At 41.0% G+C, this 14,877-nt stretch overlaps 1 protein-coding gene across 3 annotated transcripts in view; it reads left to right on the forward strand.

The window, feature by feature from the left end:
- The first annotated feature begins 13,787 nt into the window (after positions 1–13,787).
- MAP2K5 (mitogen-activated protein kinase kinase 5) overlaps positions 13,788–14,877 on the forward strand; it is a 261,148-nt gene continuing 260,058 nt past the window's right edge. The window contains exon 1 of one of the 3 annotated variants that reach the window (XM_065940825.1): positions 13,788–14,511. In XM_065940825.1, the coding sequence (XP_065796897.1) occupies positions 14,410–14,511 (102 nt within the window). In that variant the 5' untranslated portion in view covers positions 13,788–14,409. The remainder of the gene's footprint in view (positions 14,512–14,877) is intronic. The other 2 variants (XM_065940823.1, XM_065940824.1) reach the window with 2 other exon arrangements.

Below are 14,877 nucleotides of genomic sequence, written 5' to 3' on the forward strand. Positions count from 1 at the left end.
GAGAGTTGAAAATATGTTCACAGAAAAACTTGTACACAGTGTTCATAGCACTATTCACTAGCAAAGAACTGGAAACAATTAAAATATCAATTGATAAATGGGTAAATAAAATGTGGCATATTCACACAATAGAATATTACATATTCAACCAAAAAAAGGAAAGAAGTTCTGATTCATGCTATAGCACCGACAAAGCTTTCTTGAAAACATTACACTAAGTGAAAGAAACCAATCATCAAAGATCATATATTGTGTGACTCCATTTATAGGAAATGTCCAGAATAGGCAAATCTGTAGAGACAGAAATTGGACTAGTGATTGCCTAGGACTGGGGAGATTGGCAGGAAAATGGGGAGTAAGTGATAGTGGGCATGGGGATTCTTTGGGGGATGATGAAACTGTTCTAATGGTCCCACAATTCTGTGACCATACTCAAAAACATTGAATTGTACACGTTCAAAGGAAGAACTGTACAGCATCTGAATTAGCTTTCAATGAAGCCATTAGAAACTAGTAAAGTGGGGAGGGGAAATGGGTAGTTAGTGTTTAATAGGTATAGAGTTTTAATTTTGTAAGATAAAAAGAGTTCTAGACATAGATGGTAATGATGGTTGCACAGCGATGTGAATGTACTTAACACTGTATGCGTAAAAATGGCTAGCGTGATAAATTCCATGATGTGTATTTCACCATAAATAAAAATAATTTTTAAAAATTCATAGTTCAGTAGTTCAGTCATGTCAGACTCTTTGTGACCTCATGGACTGCAGTATGCCAGGCTTCCCTGTCCATCCTGAAGCTTGCTCAAACTCATGTCCATTGAGTTGGTGATGCCATCCAGCCATCTTATCCTTTGTTGTCCCCTTCTCCTCCTGCCTTCAGACTTTCCCAGCACCAGGTCTGGGTCTTTTCTAAGGAGTCAGTTCTTTGCATCAGGTGGCCAAAATATTGGAATTTCATCTTCAGCATCAGTCCTTCCAATGAATATTCAGGACTGATTTTCTTTAGGATGGACTGGTTTGATCTTGCAGTCCCAGGGACTCTTCAAGAGTCTTCTCCAACACCACACTTAATTCTTTGGCACTCATCTTTCTTTACAGTCCAACTCTCACATCCATACATGACTACTGGAAAAACCATAGCTTTGACTACACGGACCTTTGTAGGCAAAGTAATGTCTCTGCTTTTTAATATGCTGTCTAGGTTGGTCATAGTTTTCCTTCCAAGGAGCAAGCGTCTTTTAATTTCATGGCTGCACTCACCATCTGCAGTGACTTTGGAGCCCAAGAAAATAAATTAGTAAAGGATTCAATTAAATTAAATTTAAAAAAAGATTAGTAAAGGATTCAATATTACTATGATAAACTATGACTGCATAATTTCTATAGAAAATAACTATTTAGAAAAATGTTAGAAATTAAAAGAAAAATTTAACATTTTATATGTTGTATTCTTGGAATTTTAAAAATTTTAGTATGAAACCTAGTTTGAATTAAATAGATGAAATTTCATTCGGGATCATTTTTAGTAGCATTAAGAAACGGGGATACTTGGTTTGAGTTAATTTAAGAAAAAACCAGGGAGTTCCCTGGTGGTCCAGTGGTTAAGACTCCGTGCTTCCACTGCAGGGGGCACGGCTTCCATCTCTGGTCTGGGAACCAAGATTCTGCATGCCTCATGACATGGCCAAATTTTTTTTTTAAAAGATAAGACCAAAGAAAAGTACATAAAATGTTGGTAAATGATCTTTTAGATCCTAGTTGCTGGGTAAAGAATATCAGCTACTACCCAGAATGAGGTTTTATATAGTATTGCTTATAGCTATTTTAGTTGCACTTATATCATTTTAAATACAGTTTATGAACATTGTACTACTCCATTATATTATTAATTTATCTTCAGTGATATTTATAGTATCAATTTAAAAGCTGTAAAACTTCATGAAAAGTAGCCTAAACAAGGATTTTGATAAACCAAAGCTTTCAGATTTAGAAGCAAATCATGTACTTCTTAAGGAAGATTTGAAGTTTTTTGATGTTGATGATGATAGAATTATGAATCTTATAAACTCAGTATTTTTTAGTTAACCTAAATACATAAATCTATTTGAATTCATCTTATGAAAAAAGATATGTCATTAGATATATGATCATTATATGCTTTAGTGATTCATGGACCTTGTTACATACATGCTTTGTAATGTATGAATTATTTAGCAAGAAAAATCACAATAATTTTGTTGTTACTCAAAAATTTATAGGTTGGCAGAAACAATTATGCAGCCCCTGAAGCTGGTATGTTAAGGTAACATCATTAAAGCTATATATGATGATTTTTTTTAGTAGTTATTTGACATAACCTTTACTGCTTTCAATAGAATATATCAGTAATTTTATAACAATCTGTCTGTAAGCAGAATATTGAATTTATTAACCACAGAGTGATTCATTTAATTCTATTTTCATGTAAGTGTATAACTTAAAGTCAGATCCAAAATGTTGTCTACCCAAAATGTACAAAATAAAAATCAGTATTCTAATAAATTCATGTGAATTTAAAACTCCATTGAATGAAAATAGATATTTTTATTTAAAAAATGTACATGTTTATGAATTGGATTAAAATAATTCATAAATGTAGGAGATTATCTTGCAACCTTTCTTTACACATAGTACCAAGGCTCTAACTATGAGATAAAGGCAAAATTTTGGTTTCTTATGCTTTCAAATGTCCAAATTTAAGAAATGAAGGGACCAAGAATTTCAAAGTTTGAATTAAAGTTTAAATAGTGTCACTCATTTTTAGATTACATTAAACATCAACACTCATCCATTCATCCTACAAGTCCTTTGCATTGACCACGTTGAAGGCAATCTTTACTAATTTTACCTATCAACAAAATCTAGTAGTTCTGAATCTACACACAGGTTCATTCAAGCCATACTGAAAAAGATGACTTCTGTACACAGCTGGATGAGAACAATGTGTTACTAAGTTTTGTGTTTCCAGTATTTTTCATATAATGAAGGCTCTATGTCAAATGAACATGTGATGATTCAAAATCAAAAAGAAAGCTTGTCTACTTTTTTAAGAGCTTTAAGAAAAGGATACTTCAATTGGAAATCATATGGAATTTTTTACAAGAATAGTCAACAAGTCTGAAATATTATCTCAGGTGTAATGAACTTACACTGTTCTATGCCTTCTGAAAAATACAAGATTGGACTCGCATTATTCTTTTGAGGCATCTCAAAAGGCCTCATTGTTTCCTTGTGCAGGAATTTTGCTATTTGAAAGTCAATGAAAGCAGAAACTACTAGGATGAGTTAGACTTATTCTTTTTAAACAGAACTAGAAGTAGTGTTAGTAATGAGGAGACAAGAAGAATATTTTGATTGATTTGGCAAAAAAAAAAAGAACGGTTACCTGTTGAGGTGGTGAGTTCTGTTATTGTGGATGTTCAGAGAGGCTGTATGACAGTTCATTAGGTGAATGTAGAGAGAATTCTTGAATTGTGCAGAAGATTAGATTGGTGATTTTGTAAGTTTTGTTTATCTCAGATTTTATGATCATTTTTTCAGGCTTGGGCCTGATTTAGCTTGGTTTTATTGCTTTTCCACTATGTGTATAATACAAAGAACCTTGTCTTGAAGATGATAAATATGGTTTAAGTTCCTGCTGTACCATTACTGGTTGAGTAACACTGAGAAAGAGGAGAGTGAAAAAGGCTTAAAACTCAACATTCAAAAAACAAAGATCATGATATCTGGTCCCATCACGTCATAGCAAATAGATGGAGAAACAATGGAAACAGTAACAGACCTTACTTTGTTGGGCTCCAAAATCACTGTGGACAGTGACTTGCTCCTTGGAAGCATTTTTTAACTCCTTGGAAGAAAAGCTATGACCAACCTAGACAGCATATTAAAAAGCAGAGACATTACTTTGTCTACAAAGTTCTGTACAGTCAAAGCTATGGTTTTTTCAGTACTTATGTATGGATATGAGAGTTGGACCATAAAATGGCTAAGAGCCGAAGAACTGATGTTTTTGAACGGTGGTGTTGGAGAAGACTCTTGAGAGTCCTCTGGACTGCAAAGAGATCAAACCAGTCAGTCCGAAAGGAAATCAACCCTGAATATTCATCGGAAGGACTGATGCTAAAGCTGAAGCTCCAATACTTCACCCACCTGATGTGAAGAGCCAATTCATTGAAAAAGACCCTGATGCTGGGAGAGATTGAAGGCAGGAGGAGAAGGGGATGACAGAGGATGAGATGGTTGCATGGCATCACTGACTCAATGGACATAAGTTTAAGCCACCTCCGGGTGATGGTGAAAGACAGGGAAGCCTGGTGTGCTGCAGTCCATGGGGTCCCAAAGACTCAGACACGACTGAGCGACTGAACAACAATACTGAGAAAAATTAGAGCCTTCTTAGTATATACAATATACAATATGAAGTTTATCTAACACTTACATATTGTTCATTTGTGCTGGGTCCCAGATCAAGCACTTGATGTTGAAGCTGAAACTCCAATATTTTGGCCACCTGATGCAAAGAGCTGACTCATCTGAAAAGACGCTGACGCTGGGAGGGATTGGGGGTAGGAGGAGAAGGGAACGACAGAGGATGAGATGGTTGGATGGCATCACCGACTCGATGTACATGGGTTTGGGTAGACTCCGGGAGTTGGTGATGGACAGGGAGGCCTGGCGTGCTACAGTTCATGGGGTCACAAAGAGTTGGACACGACTGAGTGACTGAACTGAACTGAATGGAATCCTGTCCTAACAATTCTATGAATTAGACACTATTTTTACCCCATTTTTAAAGCTGTGGAAACCAAGAAGTCTTCCTCAAGACTTACATCAACACACATGATGAGTGTTATTCCAGTTTCTGTAATCTGTCTACAGAATCCAAGTTCTTAAGCATTACTCTATACTTTCCTATGATGCACAGGGTAACAAAGGGAGATGTTTTAGAGCTTTGCAAGCTCTAAAGCCTCACAAAAATGTGAGATATATTTTATTCGTTAACACAAAGAAAATAATATAGATGCCTTTAAACAATCAAAAGAAGGAAATAATAAAACTTACATGATTTTCAGTAACACCAGCCTACTCTACCTTAGGGAAAATGTATTAGTAGAAATTCAATCCAATGACATCACAAATTAGTAAATTAATTCATGTTAGAGCATCTAAAATCCATAGCATAGGGACCTCCTTGGTGGTCCAATGGTTAAGAATCCACCCACCAGAGCAGTCTCGTCCCTGGGGCGCAGAGGGTAAAGAGTCTGCCTGCCATGCGGGAGACCCAAGTTCGGTCCCTAGATCGGGACGATCTGCTGGAGGAGGAAATGGCAACCCACTCCAGTATTCTTGCCTGGAACATCCCCATGGACAGAGAAGCCTGGCGGGCTACAGCCCATGGGGCCTTGAAGAGTCAGACATGACTGAGCGACTTCACGTTTATGTCACGTTTACATCGCGTTTACCGATGCAGGGGACACGAGTTTGATCTCTGGTCAGGAAGATTCCACATGGCAGCTGAGCAACTAAGCCCTTGCATCACAACTACTGAGCCTGCACACCTGGGGCTTGTGCTCCACAGCAAGAGAGTAGCCCCAGCTTGTTGTAACTAAAGAAAGCCCGCTTGCAGTAATGGAGACCCAGTGCAGCCAAAAATAAAATAAATGATTAAAAAATACAAAATCCATAGCACATGCTTGGTGTTCTACGTATGTCTGTTGAACTGTTTTTTCTGCTTCTGCATGCTGCTGAAATTGCTCTCACTGTCCTTTTTCCACTCCTGCCACAACACAAGAGTGTAGACTTTCCCATCACACTTTCAGGGGTTTGTCTCATCACTTTTGTCCATGCGTCTCTATATTCTTTTTCTAAATTAATGGATATTAGCCCTATGAGGAAAATGCTATTTTTTAGTTGTTATTGTTATTCTAAATGATATCTTTTTAAAATTAAAATTTCTGAGACATTATTGGAGGTGTATAGAAACGCAACTTACTTTTAAAAAGCATTTTATTTTGGAAAAACTTTAGGTTTATCGAAAAGTTGCACTATAGTACAGAGAGTTCCCATATACCTTCACCCTAATATGGTGGTTCAGTTGCTCAGTTGTGTCTGACTCTTTGCAACCCCATGGACTGCAGCACACCATGCTTCCCTGTCCTTCACTATTTCCCAGAGTTGGTCAAACTCCTGTCCATTGAGTTGGTGATGCCATCCAACCATCTCATCCTCTGTCATGTCTTTCAACCTTTTCCATTATCAGGGTCTCTTCCAATTAGTCAGTTCTTTGCATCAAGTGGCCAAAGTATTGGAGCTTCAGCTTTAGGATCAGTCCTGCCAATGAACATTCAGGGTTGATTTCCTTTAGGATTGATGAATTTGATCACCTTGCAGTCCAAGGGACTCTCAAGAGTTTTCTCTAGCACCACAGTTTGAAGGCATCAGTTCTTCAGTGCTCAGCCTTTTTTATTGTCTAGTTCTCAGATCCATATGTGACTACTGCAAAAACCATAGCTTTGACTATATGGACCTTTCTAGCCAAAGTAATGTCTCTGCTTTTTAATACACTGTCCAAGTTTGCCATTGTTTTTCTTCCAAGGATCAAGCATCTTTCAATTTCAAAAGCATCTTTTAACTTCACCATCTGCAGTGATTTTGGAGCCCAGGAAAATAAAGTCTGTCACTGTTTTCATTGTTTTCCTATATATTTGCCATGAAGTGATGGGACCAGATGCCATGACCTTACTTTTTTGAATGTTGAGTTTTAAGCCAGCTTTTTCACTCTCCTCTTTCACCTTCAACAAGAGGGTCTTTAATTCCTATTCCCTTTCTGCCATAAGTGAGGTGTCATCTGCATATCTAACGTTATTGATATTTCTCCCAGCAATCTTGACTCCAGCTTGTGCTTCATCCAGCCCAGTATTTCATATCAAGTACTCTGTATATAAGTTAAATAAGTAAGGTGACAATATACAGCCTTGATGTACTCCTTTCCCTATTTGGAACCAATCCATTGTTCCATGTCCCATTCTAAATGTTGCTTCTGAGGCAAGTAAGGTGGCCTGGTATTTCTATCTTTTTAAGCATTTTTTAGTTTGTTGTCATCTACACAAAGGCTTTAGTGTAGTCAATGAAGCAGAAGTAGAGATTTTTCTGAAATTCTCTAGCTTTTTCTATGATCCAACAGATGGTGGCAATTTGATCTCTGGTTTCTTTGCTTTTTCTAAATCCAGCTTGTACATCTGGAAGTTCTCAGTTCACATACTGTTGAAGCCTAGCTTGAAGGATTTTGAGCATTACCTTGCTGGCATGTGAAATGAGTGCAATTGCGCAGTAGTTTGAACATTCTTTGGCATTGCCCTTCTTTGGAATTGGAATGAAAACTCACTTTTTCCAGTCCTGTGACCTCTTCTGAGTTCCAAATTTGCTGGCATATTGAATGCAGCACTTTAACAGCATCATCTTTTAGGATTTGAAATAGCGCTCCTGGAATTCCATCACCTCCACTAGCTTTGCTCGTAGTGATGCTTCCTAAGGCCCACTTGACTTCATACTCCAGGATGTCTGGCTCTAGGTGAGTGATCACAGCATTGTGGTTATTAAGACATTAATATGGGTCTTAATGGGTCATTAAGACATTAAAATCTGTCATTAAGACATTAAAACTTTTTTGTAAAATTCTTGTATGTATTCTTGCTACCTCTTCTTAATATCTTCTGCTTCCCTCAGGTCCATACGATTTCTGATAGGTCCACACCCCTGATGTAAGCATTTTACATAATCATTGTACAGTACTGAAAGGTCAACATTGGTATATTACTGTATTATTAACTAAACTCCAAACTGGGTTCCATATCACTGCTTTTTTATTACTCTTCCTTTTTCTGTTCTAGGATTACACTGAGGATCCCACAATACATCTAATCATCATATCTCCTTTGTCTCCACAGGTCTGTGACACTTCCTTAGTTTTTTATGACCTTGACAGTTTTGAGGAGTATTAATGCAGAGTTCCAAAGAAGAGCAAGGAGAGATAAGAAAGCCTTCCTCAGCAATCAATGCAAAGAAATAGAGAAAAAAAACAGAATGGGAAAGACTAGAGATCTCTTCAAGAAAATTAGAGATACCAAGGGAACATTTCATGCAAAGACAGGTTCGATAAAGGACAGAAATGGTATGGACCTAACAGAAGCAGAAGATGTTAAGAAGAGGTGGCAAGAATACACAGAAGGTGTGTACAAAAAAGATCTTCATGACCCAGATAATCACGATGGTGTGATCACTCACCTAGAGCCAGACATCTTGGAATGTGAAGTCAAGTGGGCCTTAGGAAGCATCACTGCGAACAAAGCTAGTGGAGGTGATGGAATTCCAGGTGAGCTATTTCAAATTCTGAAAGATGATGCTGTGAAAGTGCTGCACTCAATATGCCAGCAAATTTGGAAAATTCAGCAGTGGCCACAGGAGTGGAAAAGGTCAGTTTTCATTCCAATCCCAAAGAAAAGCAATCCCAAAGAATGCTCAAACTACCACACAATTGCACTCATCTCACACGCTAGTAAAGTAATGCTCAAAATTCTTCAAGCCAGGCTTCAGCAATACAAGAACCGTGAACTTCAGATGTTCGAGCTGGTTTTAGGAAAGGCAGAGGAACCAGAGATCAAACTGCCAACATCCGCTGGATCATCAAAAAAGCAAGAGAGTTCCAGAAAAACATCTATTTCTGCTTTATTGACTATGCCAAAGCCTTTGACTGTGTGGATCACAATAAACTGTAGAAAATTCTGAAAGAGATGGGAATACCAGACCATCTGACCTGCCTCTTGAGAAACCTGTATGGAGGTCAGGAAGCAACAGTTAGAACTGGACATTGAACAACAGACTGGTTCCAAAGAGGGAAAGGAGTACGTCAAGGCTGTATATTGTCACCCTGCTTATTTAACTTATATGCAGAGGACATCATGAGAAATGCTGGGCTGGAAGAAGCACAAGGTGGAATCAAGATTGCCGGGAGAAATATCAATAACTTCAGATATGCAGATGACACCACCCTTATGGCAGAAAGTGAAGAGGAACTAAAAAGCCTCTTAATGAAAGTGAAAGAGGAGAGTGAAAATGCTGGCTTAAAGCTCAACATTCAGAAAACTAAGATCATGGCAACTGGTCCCATCACTTCATGGGAAATAGATGGGAAAACAGTGGAAACAGTGTCAGACTTTATTTTTTGGGGCTCCAAAATCACTGCAGATGGTGATTGCAGCCATGAAATTAAAAGACGCTTATTCCTTGGAAGGAAAGTTATGACCAACCTAGACAGCACATTAAAAAGCAGAGAAATTACTTTGCCAGCAAAGGTCCGTCTAGTCAAGGCTATGGTTTTTCCAGTGGTCATGTATGGCTATGAGAGTTGGACTGTGGAGAAAGCTGGGCACAGAAAAATTGATGCTTTTGAACTGTAATGTTGGAACAGACTCTTGAGAGTCCTTTGGACTGCAAGGAGATCCAACCAGTTCATCCTAAAGGAGATCAGTCCTGAGTGTTCATTGGAAAGACTGATGCTAAAGCTGAAACTCCAGTACTTTGGCCACCTCATGCGAAGCGTTGACTCATTTGAAAGGACCCTGATGCTGGGAGGGATTGGGGGCAGGAGGAGAAGGGGATGACAGAGGATGAGATGGCTGGATGGCATCACCGACTCAATGGACATGAATTTGAGTAAACTCCAAGAGTTGGAATGATGGACAGGGAGGCCTGGTGTGCTGTGATTCATGGGGTCGCAAAGAGTCGGACAAGACTGAGTGACTGAACTGAACTGAACTGTCAGATATTTTGTATAATGTCCCTCAGTTTGGATTTGTCTGATGGTTTTCTCATGATTAGATTGATGTAATGAGTTTTGGGAAGAAGATCCCACAGGTCAAATGCCCTATTTATTGCATCATATCAGAGAGTACATGACATCAAAGAAGATGTTAACCTTGATCAGTTGGTTTGGATGGTGTCTGCCAGGTTTTTCCACTAGAAAGTTACTCTTTCCATCCTCTATTCTCATCATATTCCTTTAAATTAAAATCAATAAGTATTGGGAATTCCCTGGAGGTCCATAGTTAGCACTTGGTGCTGTCACTGCTGGGGCTGGGTTTGATCTCTGATCGAGGAACTAAGATCCTGCCAGCTCAGCGGTATGGCTGAGGGTGGGGCAGGGGAGGAGAAAAGAAAAAGAAAAAAGAATCCCCAAATCAAGCATTTGAATGTTGTATGCCTTGGATAGCAAGGACCTAAAGGCCTGGTCAGTTCTAAAGGAAATCAACCCTGAATATTCATTGGCAGGACTGGTGCTGAAGCTGAAGCTCCAATACTCTGGTCACCAGATATGAAGAGCCGACTCATCGGAAAAGACCCTGATGCTGGGAAAGATTGAAGGCAGGAAGAGAAGGGGACAACAGAGAATGAGATAGTTGGATGGCATCACCAACTCACTGGACATGAGTTTGAGCAGACTCTGGGAGATGGTGAAGGACAGGGAAGCCTGGTGTGCTGCAGTCAATGGGGTCAACAAAGAGTCGGACATGACTGAGGGGCTGAACAATGCAGGGACACTAGGCGCTGAAGGAGGCAAGTGGAATTCTTGAACACAGGAGGCAATCGACATGTTATGAAGTTTGTGGTTCAATGGGAGTCTGTAATGTTTGTCGTCTCAGCCTCAGCAATGGTGGGGATGAAGGCAGTGGGAAGGCAGAGGAGCTGAGGCTCAAGATAGGCAGGAGATACACATGGTAGTTGCATTTGTATTAGTCAATCTACTTTGCCTTCAAAACCCACTTATTCATTCATTCATCCATTCAGCAAATATTAAAGTGCCCACTGTGTTCCAGGTACTATTTTAGGTACTAGGGATACAGCAGTAAATAAAACACGTACCATTCCCTCCTCTTGCCAAGTCATAGATTAGTGTGGAGACAAACACAGGAGTGAAACCTGTGGCATGGTAGATTGTGATGAGTGTTAGGAGAAAAGTAAATTAGGGAAGGGGACCAGGCATCATGCACACCTGCATGACTGCATCTGTGGGTGGGGTAGGCTTGGGGTGGATTTTTAATAGTGAGCTAAAGGAACACCTCAACAAGAAGCTGATTTTTTAAAAGATTATTTATTTATTTGGCTGCACCTGGTCTCAGCTGCAGCACACAAGATCTTTGATCCTTGCTGTGACATGTGGGTTCCTTTAGCTGTGACATGCAGGATCTTTAGCTGAGGCATGCAGAATCTTTTTTTTTTTTTTCAGTTGTGACATGTGGGATCTTTAAGTTGTGGCTTGAGGAACACCTGGTTGCAGCATGTGGGATCCAATTCTCTGACTACGCCCCCCCCCCCCCCCCCCCACACACACACACACTGGGAGCACAGAGTCCCAGTCATTGGACCACCACGGAAGTCTCCAAGAAGGTGATTTTTAAGTTAAGATCTGCAAAAGGTGAGGGAGTGAACCATGCTTTTAACTGGATAAAAGCAATCCAGGGAGAGAAAAGGGCAAATGCAAAGGCCCTGAGGTGGGATGCCTGATGCATTCAAGGAACACTAAGAAAGAGGCTGGTGTGAATGAAGTTTGAGAGCTCTTAAAGCCAGGAGGTGTGGAGGGCAGAATGTATAGAGTTTTCCAGTCCAAGGAAAGGACTTTAGTTTTTCTACTGTGCAAGTTAGGAGATGATCAGGAGAGTTTTAACCAAAGGAGTGACTTGATCTAACCTTGGTAATTGTGATGAGAATAGACTGTTGTTAGCAGTGGCAAGAATGGAAACAGAAGTTTAAGAGAGAAATATAGTATGAATATAATACTGGGATAATATCTGTGAAGCATTCAGAAGGGATCAAGGATTCTGGATTAAGGATTTGTGATGGGTAGCAAAGTAAAAAGTGATGAAAGAAAACCTCTATGAATCAATGTAGCAGTAAAATGTTAATTTTCTTCATTTAAAAAATACTTCATAACAAAAAAGATAAATAACCCAAATAAAAAGTGGGCAAAGGACTTGAATAGACACTTCTCCAAAGAAGATATACAAATGGCCAACAAGTTTATGAAAACATGAACATGGCTAGTCACTAGGGAAATGCAAACCACCCCAGTGAGATATCGCCTCATACGCATAAGAACATGGCTTCTAACAAAAATACAGAAAATAACAAGTGTTGGTGAAGATGTGAAGAAATTACAACCCTTGGGCTACTGGTGGGAATGTAAAATAGTGCAGACTTTGTGGAATATGGCAGCTGCACAAAAAAATTAAAAATAGAATTATCATATGATCCAGCAATTCTACTTGTGGGTATATATCCAAAAGAATTGAAAGTACAAATTGAGTTGGTTTTCCCCATAGTACTATGAATAAAAAAGCCATTTTAACAAATTATGAGTTCATAGAAAATCTCTGGTTTTGTGGTCTATTTTTTCAAATAATAGGAAATGAACTTTCAATAAAAAGTGTATGGGGACCTTGAACAAACGATTTATTTTTCACAGACTGATGTGCAGGTGGAAAGGGGCAATTCTTTGACTATCTGGAGGATCTGACTAAATGAATTTCTACCTAAGCTATTAATTTACAATAACTGAAAAGAGATAATTTATCTCCTACAATGGACTTTCAAATTAAATATAAAAGGAACATAGGTAGAGAAAATGTGCAGAAAAATTCGGATTATATCAAAACTGACAAATATTTAAATGATTTTTTTTTTTTTTTGGTTGCATTCATCAACTGACTGTTAGAGGGAAATAACACTGCCCGCCCGAATTTATACAAATTTCAGTCCCCCAATGTAAAGCGATATGTAGATTTTTCTTAGAGAGAAAGGACGAAACAATTTGTAAACGAATTTCCATATAGGCGTCATAGATCAACAAAACTGTGCATTTAAAAATCTGAAGTTAACAAGGCATTTAAAAATAATCAAGGGTTATTGCTACTACCTGTAACATCACCGATTGTGTAAACATTGCTGTCTAGGTGAAAGTTTATGGGCTGTCTAGGATATTTTTTGCAACGGTTTAATAGGAAAAGAAGATGCCACAACTCCAAATGTCCCTAGGCAGTTTAACCTCTTCACTGAATTTCTTTCCTGTTGCTTTTCAATAGGGGGCTGTTTGCTATTTTAGGGCAACCGTGGGGTAAAGAACCTCACTGAAAAATACACAGTCACGTTACTCATTTGGGAGACAGATGATCTCTAGATCTGTATCTTGGAAGAAGGAAACAAGGAAACCTTGTTCTTGATCATTTGATACACAAACTCCGCGAATATTTAAGTACACGGGCTGATAAAGCAGGAATTAACGAGAGCTGCAGTTCTATTTTTCTAGCCTTCTGTACAAACAGTACGCATTTGAAGTCATCAATCGGCTTTTGGCGGACCCCTGCCCTAATTCACTTTCCTCCTCCTTTTGTTAGCTGCTTTTACCTTGACGACTTTAATGAGGATCGGGAAAGGAAAGGGCCGTCTCCGTGGATGGTCACTTCCCGACCTCTCGGGTCTAGCAACAGAGTATTCCACTTGATATCCTCACTCCAGCCCCAGCACCAAGCACTCGCTCCTCTGGTCCCGCCCCGCGACGCGCGGGGGCGGGGCCGGCCGGGAGCTGCCCTCTTCCAACATGGCGTCGCGGGAGGCGGGTCCGCTCTCCGGCTCCCGGGGTTCCGGCGCTGCGCGTTTTGGTTCCGGAGTAACGGTGCCCTCACCGCTGCCTTCCCCCTCCTGCCGCCGTCTTCCCCCTCCTGCCGCTGCCGCCGCCGCCGCCGCCGCCGCCAAGATGCTGGCCTCGGATGGCCGCAGCTGAGTCGCGCGCCCCGCGCACTTTGGCTGAGGTGGGGCAGGGGGACGGTCCGCTCGACTTTCTTTTGGTCCGGCGGCCTTGGGACTCCTTCCTAACAGCCCCGAACCGAGTCCCCCCAAGTCGGGGACCCTCCGCTCCTCTTAAAGAGGAGTGGACACCTGCAGCTGTATCTCCCTAAAACGGGGTCCTCTGTTTGCCGTCCCCTCACACCCACACAGACGGCAGAGAGCTTCACGATCCCGTTTGCCATCTTCCCCAACTCCAGAACCTTCTGACCTCCGCTAGTTCCTCCTGGCTTCTGCCCCTTACCCCGTCCACGCTCATCAGGAGACGTCCGTCAGCCCCCTGGGCCTGGGCCTGGCTCCGAGCCTGCGGGCTGCTCCCGGACCACCTCCTCTCCTCACTCCTCCTGCCCCTCCGCGCTCTGACCCTCGGGCCTCTTGGCGCCCCCCTCGCCTAACCAGGGGGGCGGGGGGCCCCTACCAGGATGTGAGCCCCTTTCACCTGCAATGCGTGGCTGGTCCTGGGCCCTTCCATGCCATGGAGAACCAAGTGCTGGTGATTCGCATCAAGATTCCCAACAGTGGGGCGGTGGACTGGACGGTGCACTCGGGGCCGCAGCTACTCTTCAGGGATGTGCTGGTGAGTGCCCATCACAGTGTCGTGGGGAGCGGGGGCCGGCATTTGTGGGGCGGTCAGCACTGTGATCGCCGAATCTTGCCCTGGTGGCCTGAGCTAGTGGCCGTCCTGGCCTCCATGTGGGGGCAGTTTTATTGCTTCCACAAGCATTGATTAATTGCATGGGCTGAAATCTGTCAAGTGTTGAGGTCCCTGGGGAAGTAGAGATGAATCAGACTGGACCCCTGCCCTCAAGGAACTCAGCCTGGACTGGGATAAAGTTTTTTACACAGAAGCAACCAACTGAGTTACAAAAAGCTGAATCTAGAAGAGAGTTTTGTGGAATGTCCCTGGCCGGATTCCAGGCCTTTCTACTGAGTTCTCTAAACT

This window comes from Muntiacus reevesi, chromosome 7, assembly GCF_963930625.1.
Source record: "Muntiacus reevesi chromosome 7, mMunRee1.1, whole genome shotgun sequence".
In the NCBI taxonomy this organism is placed as follows: Eukaryota; Metazoa; Chordata; class Mammalia; order Artiodactyla; family Cervidae; genus Muntiacus; species Muntiacus reevesi.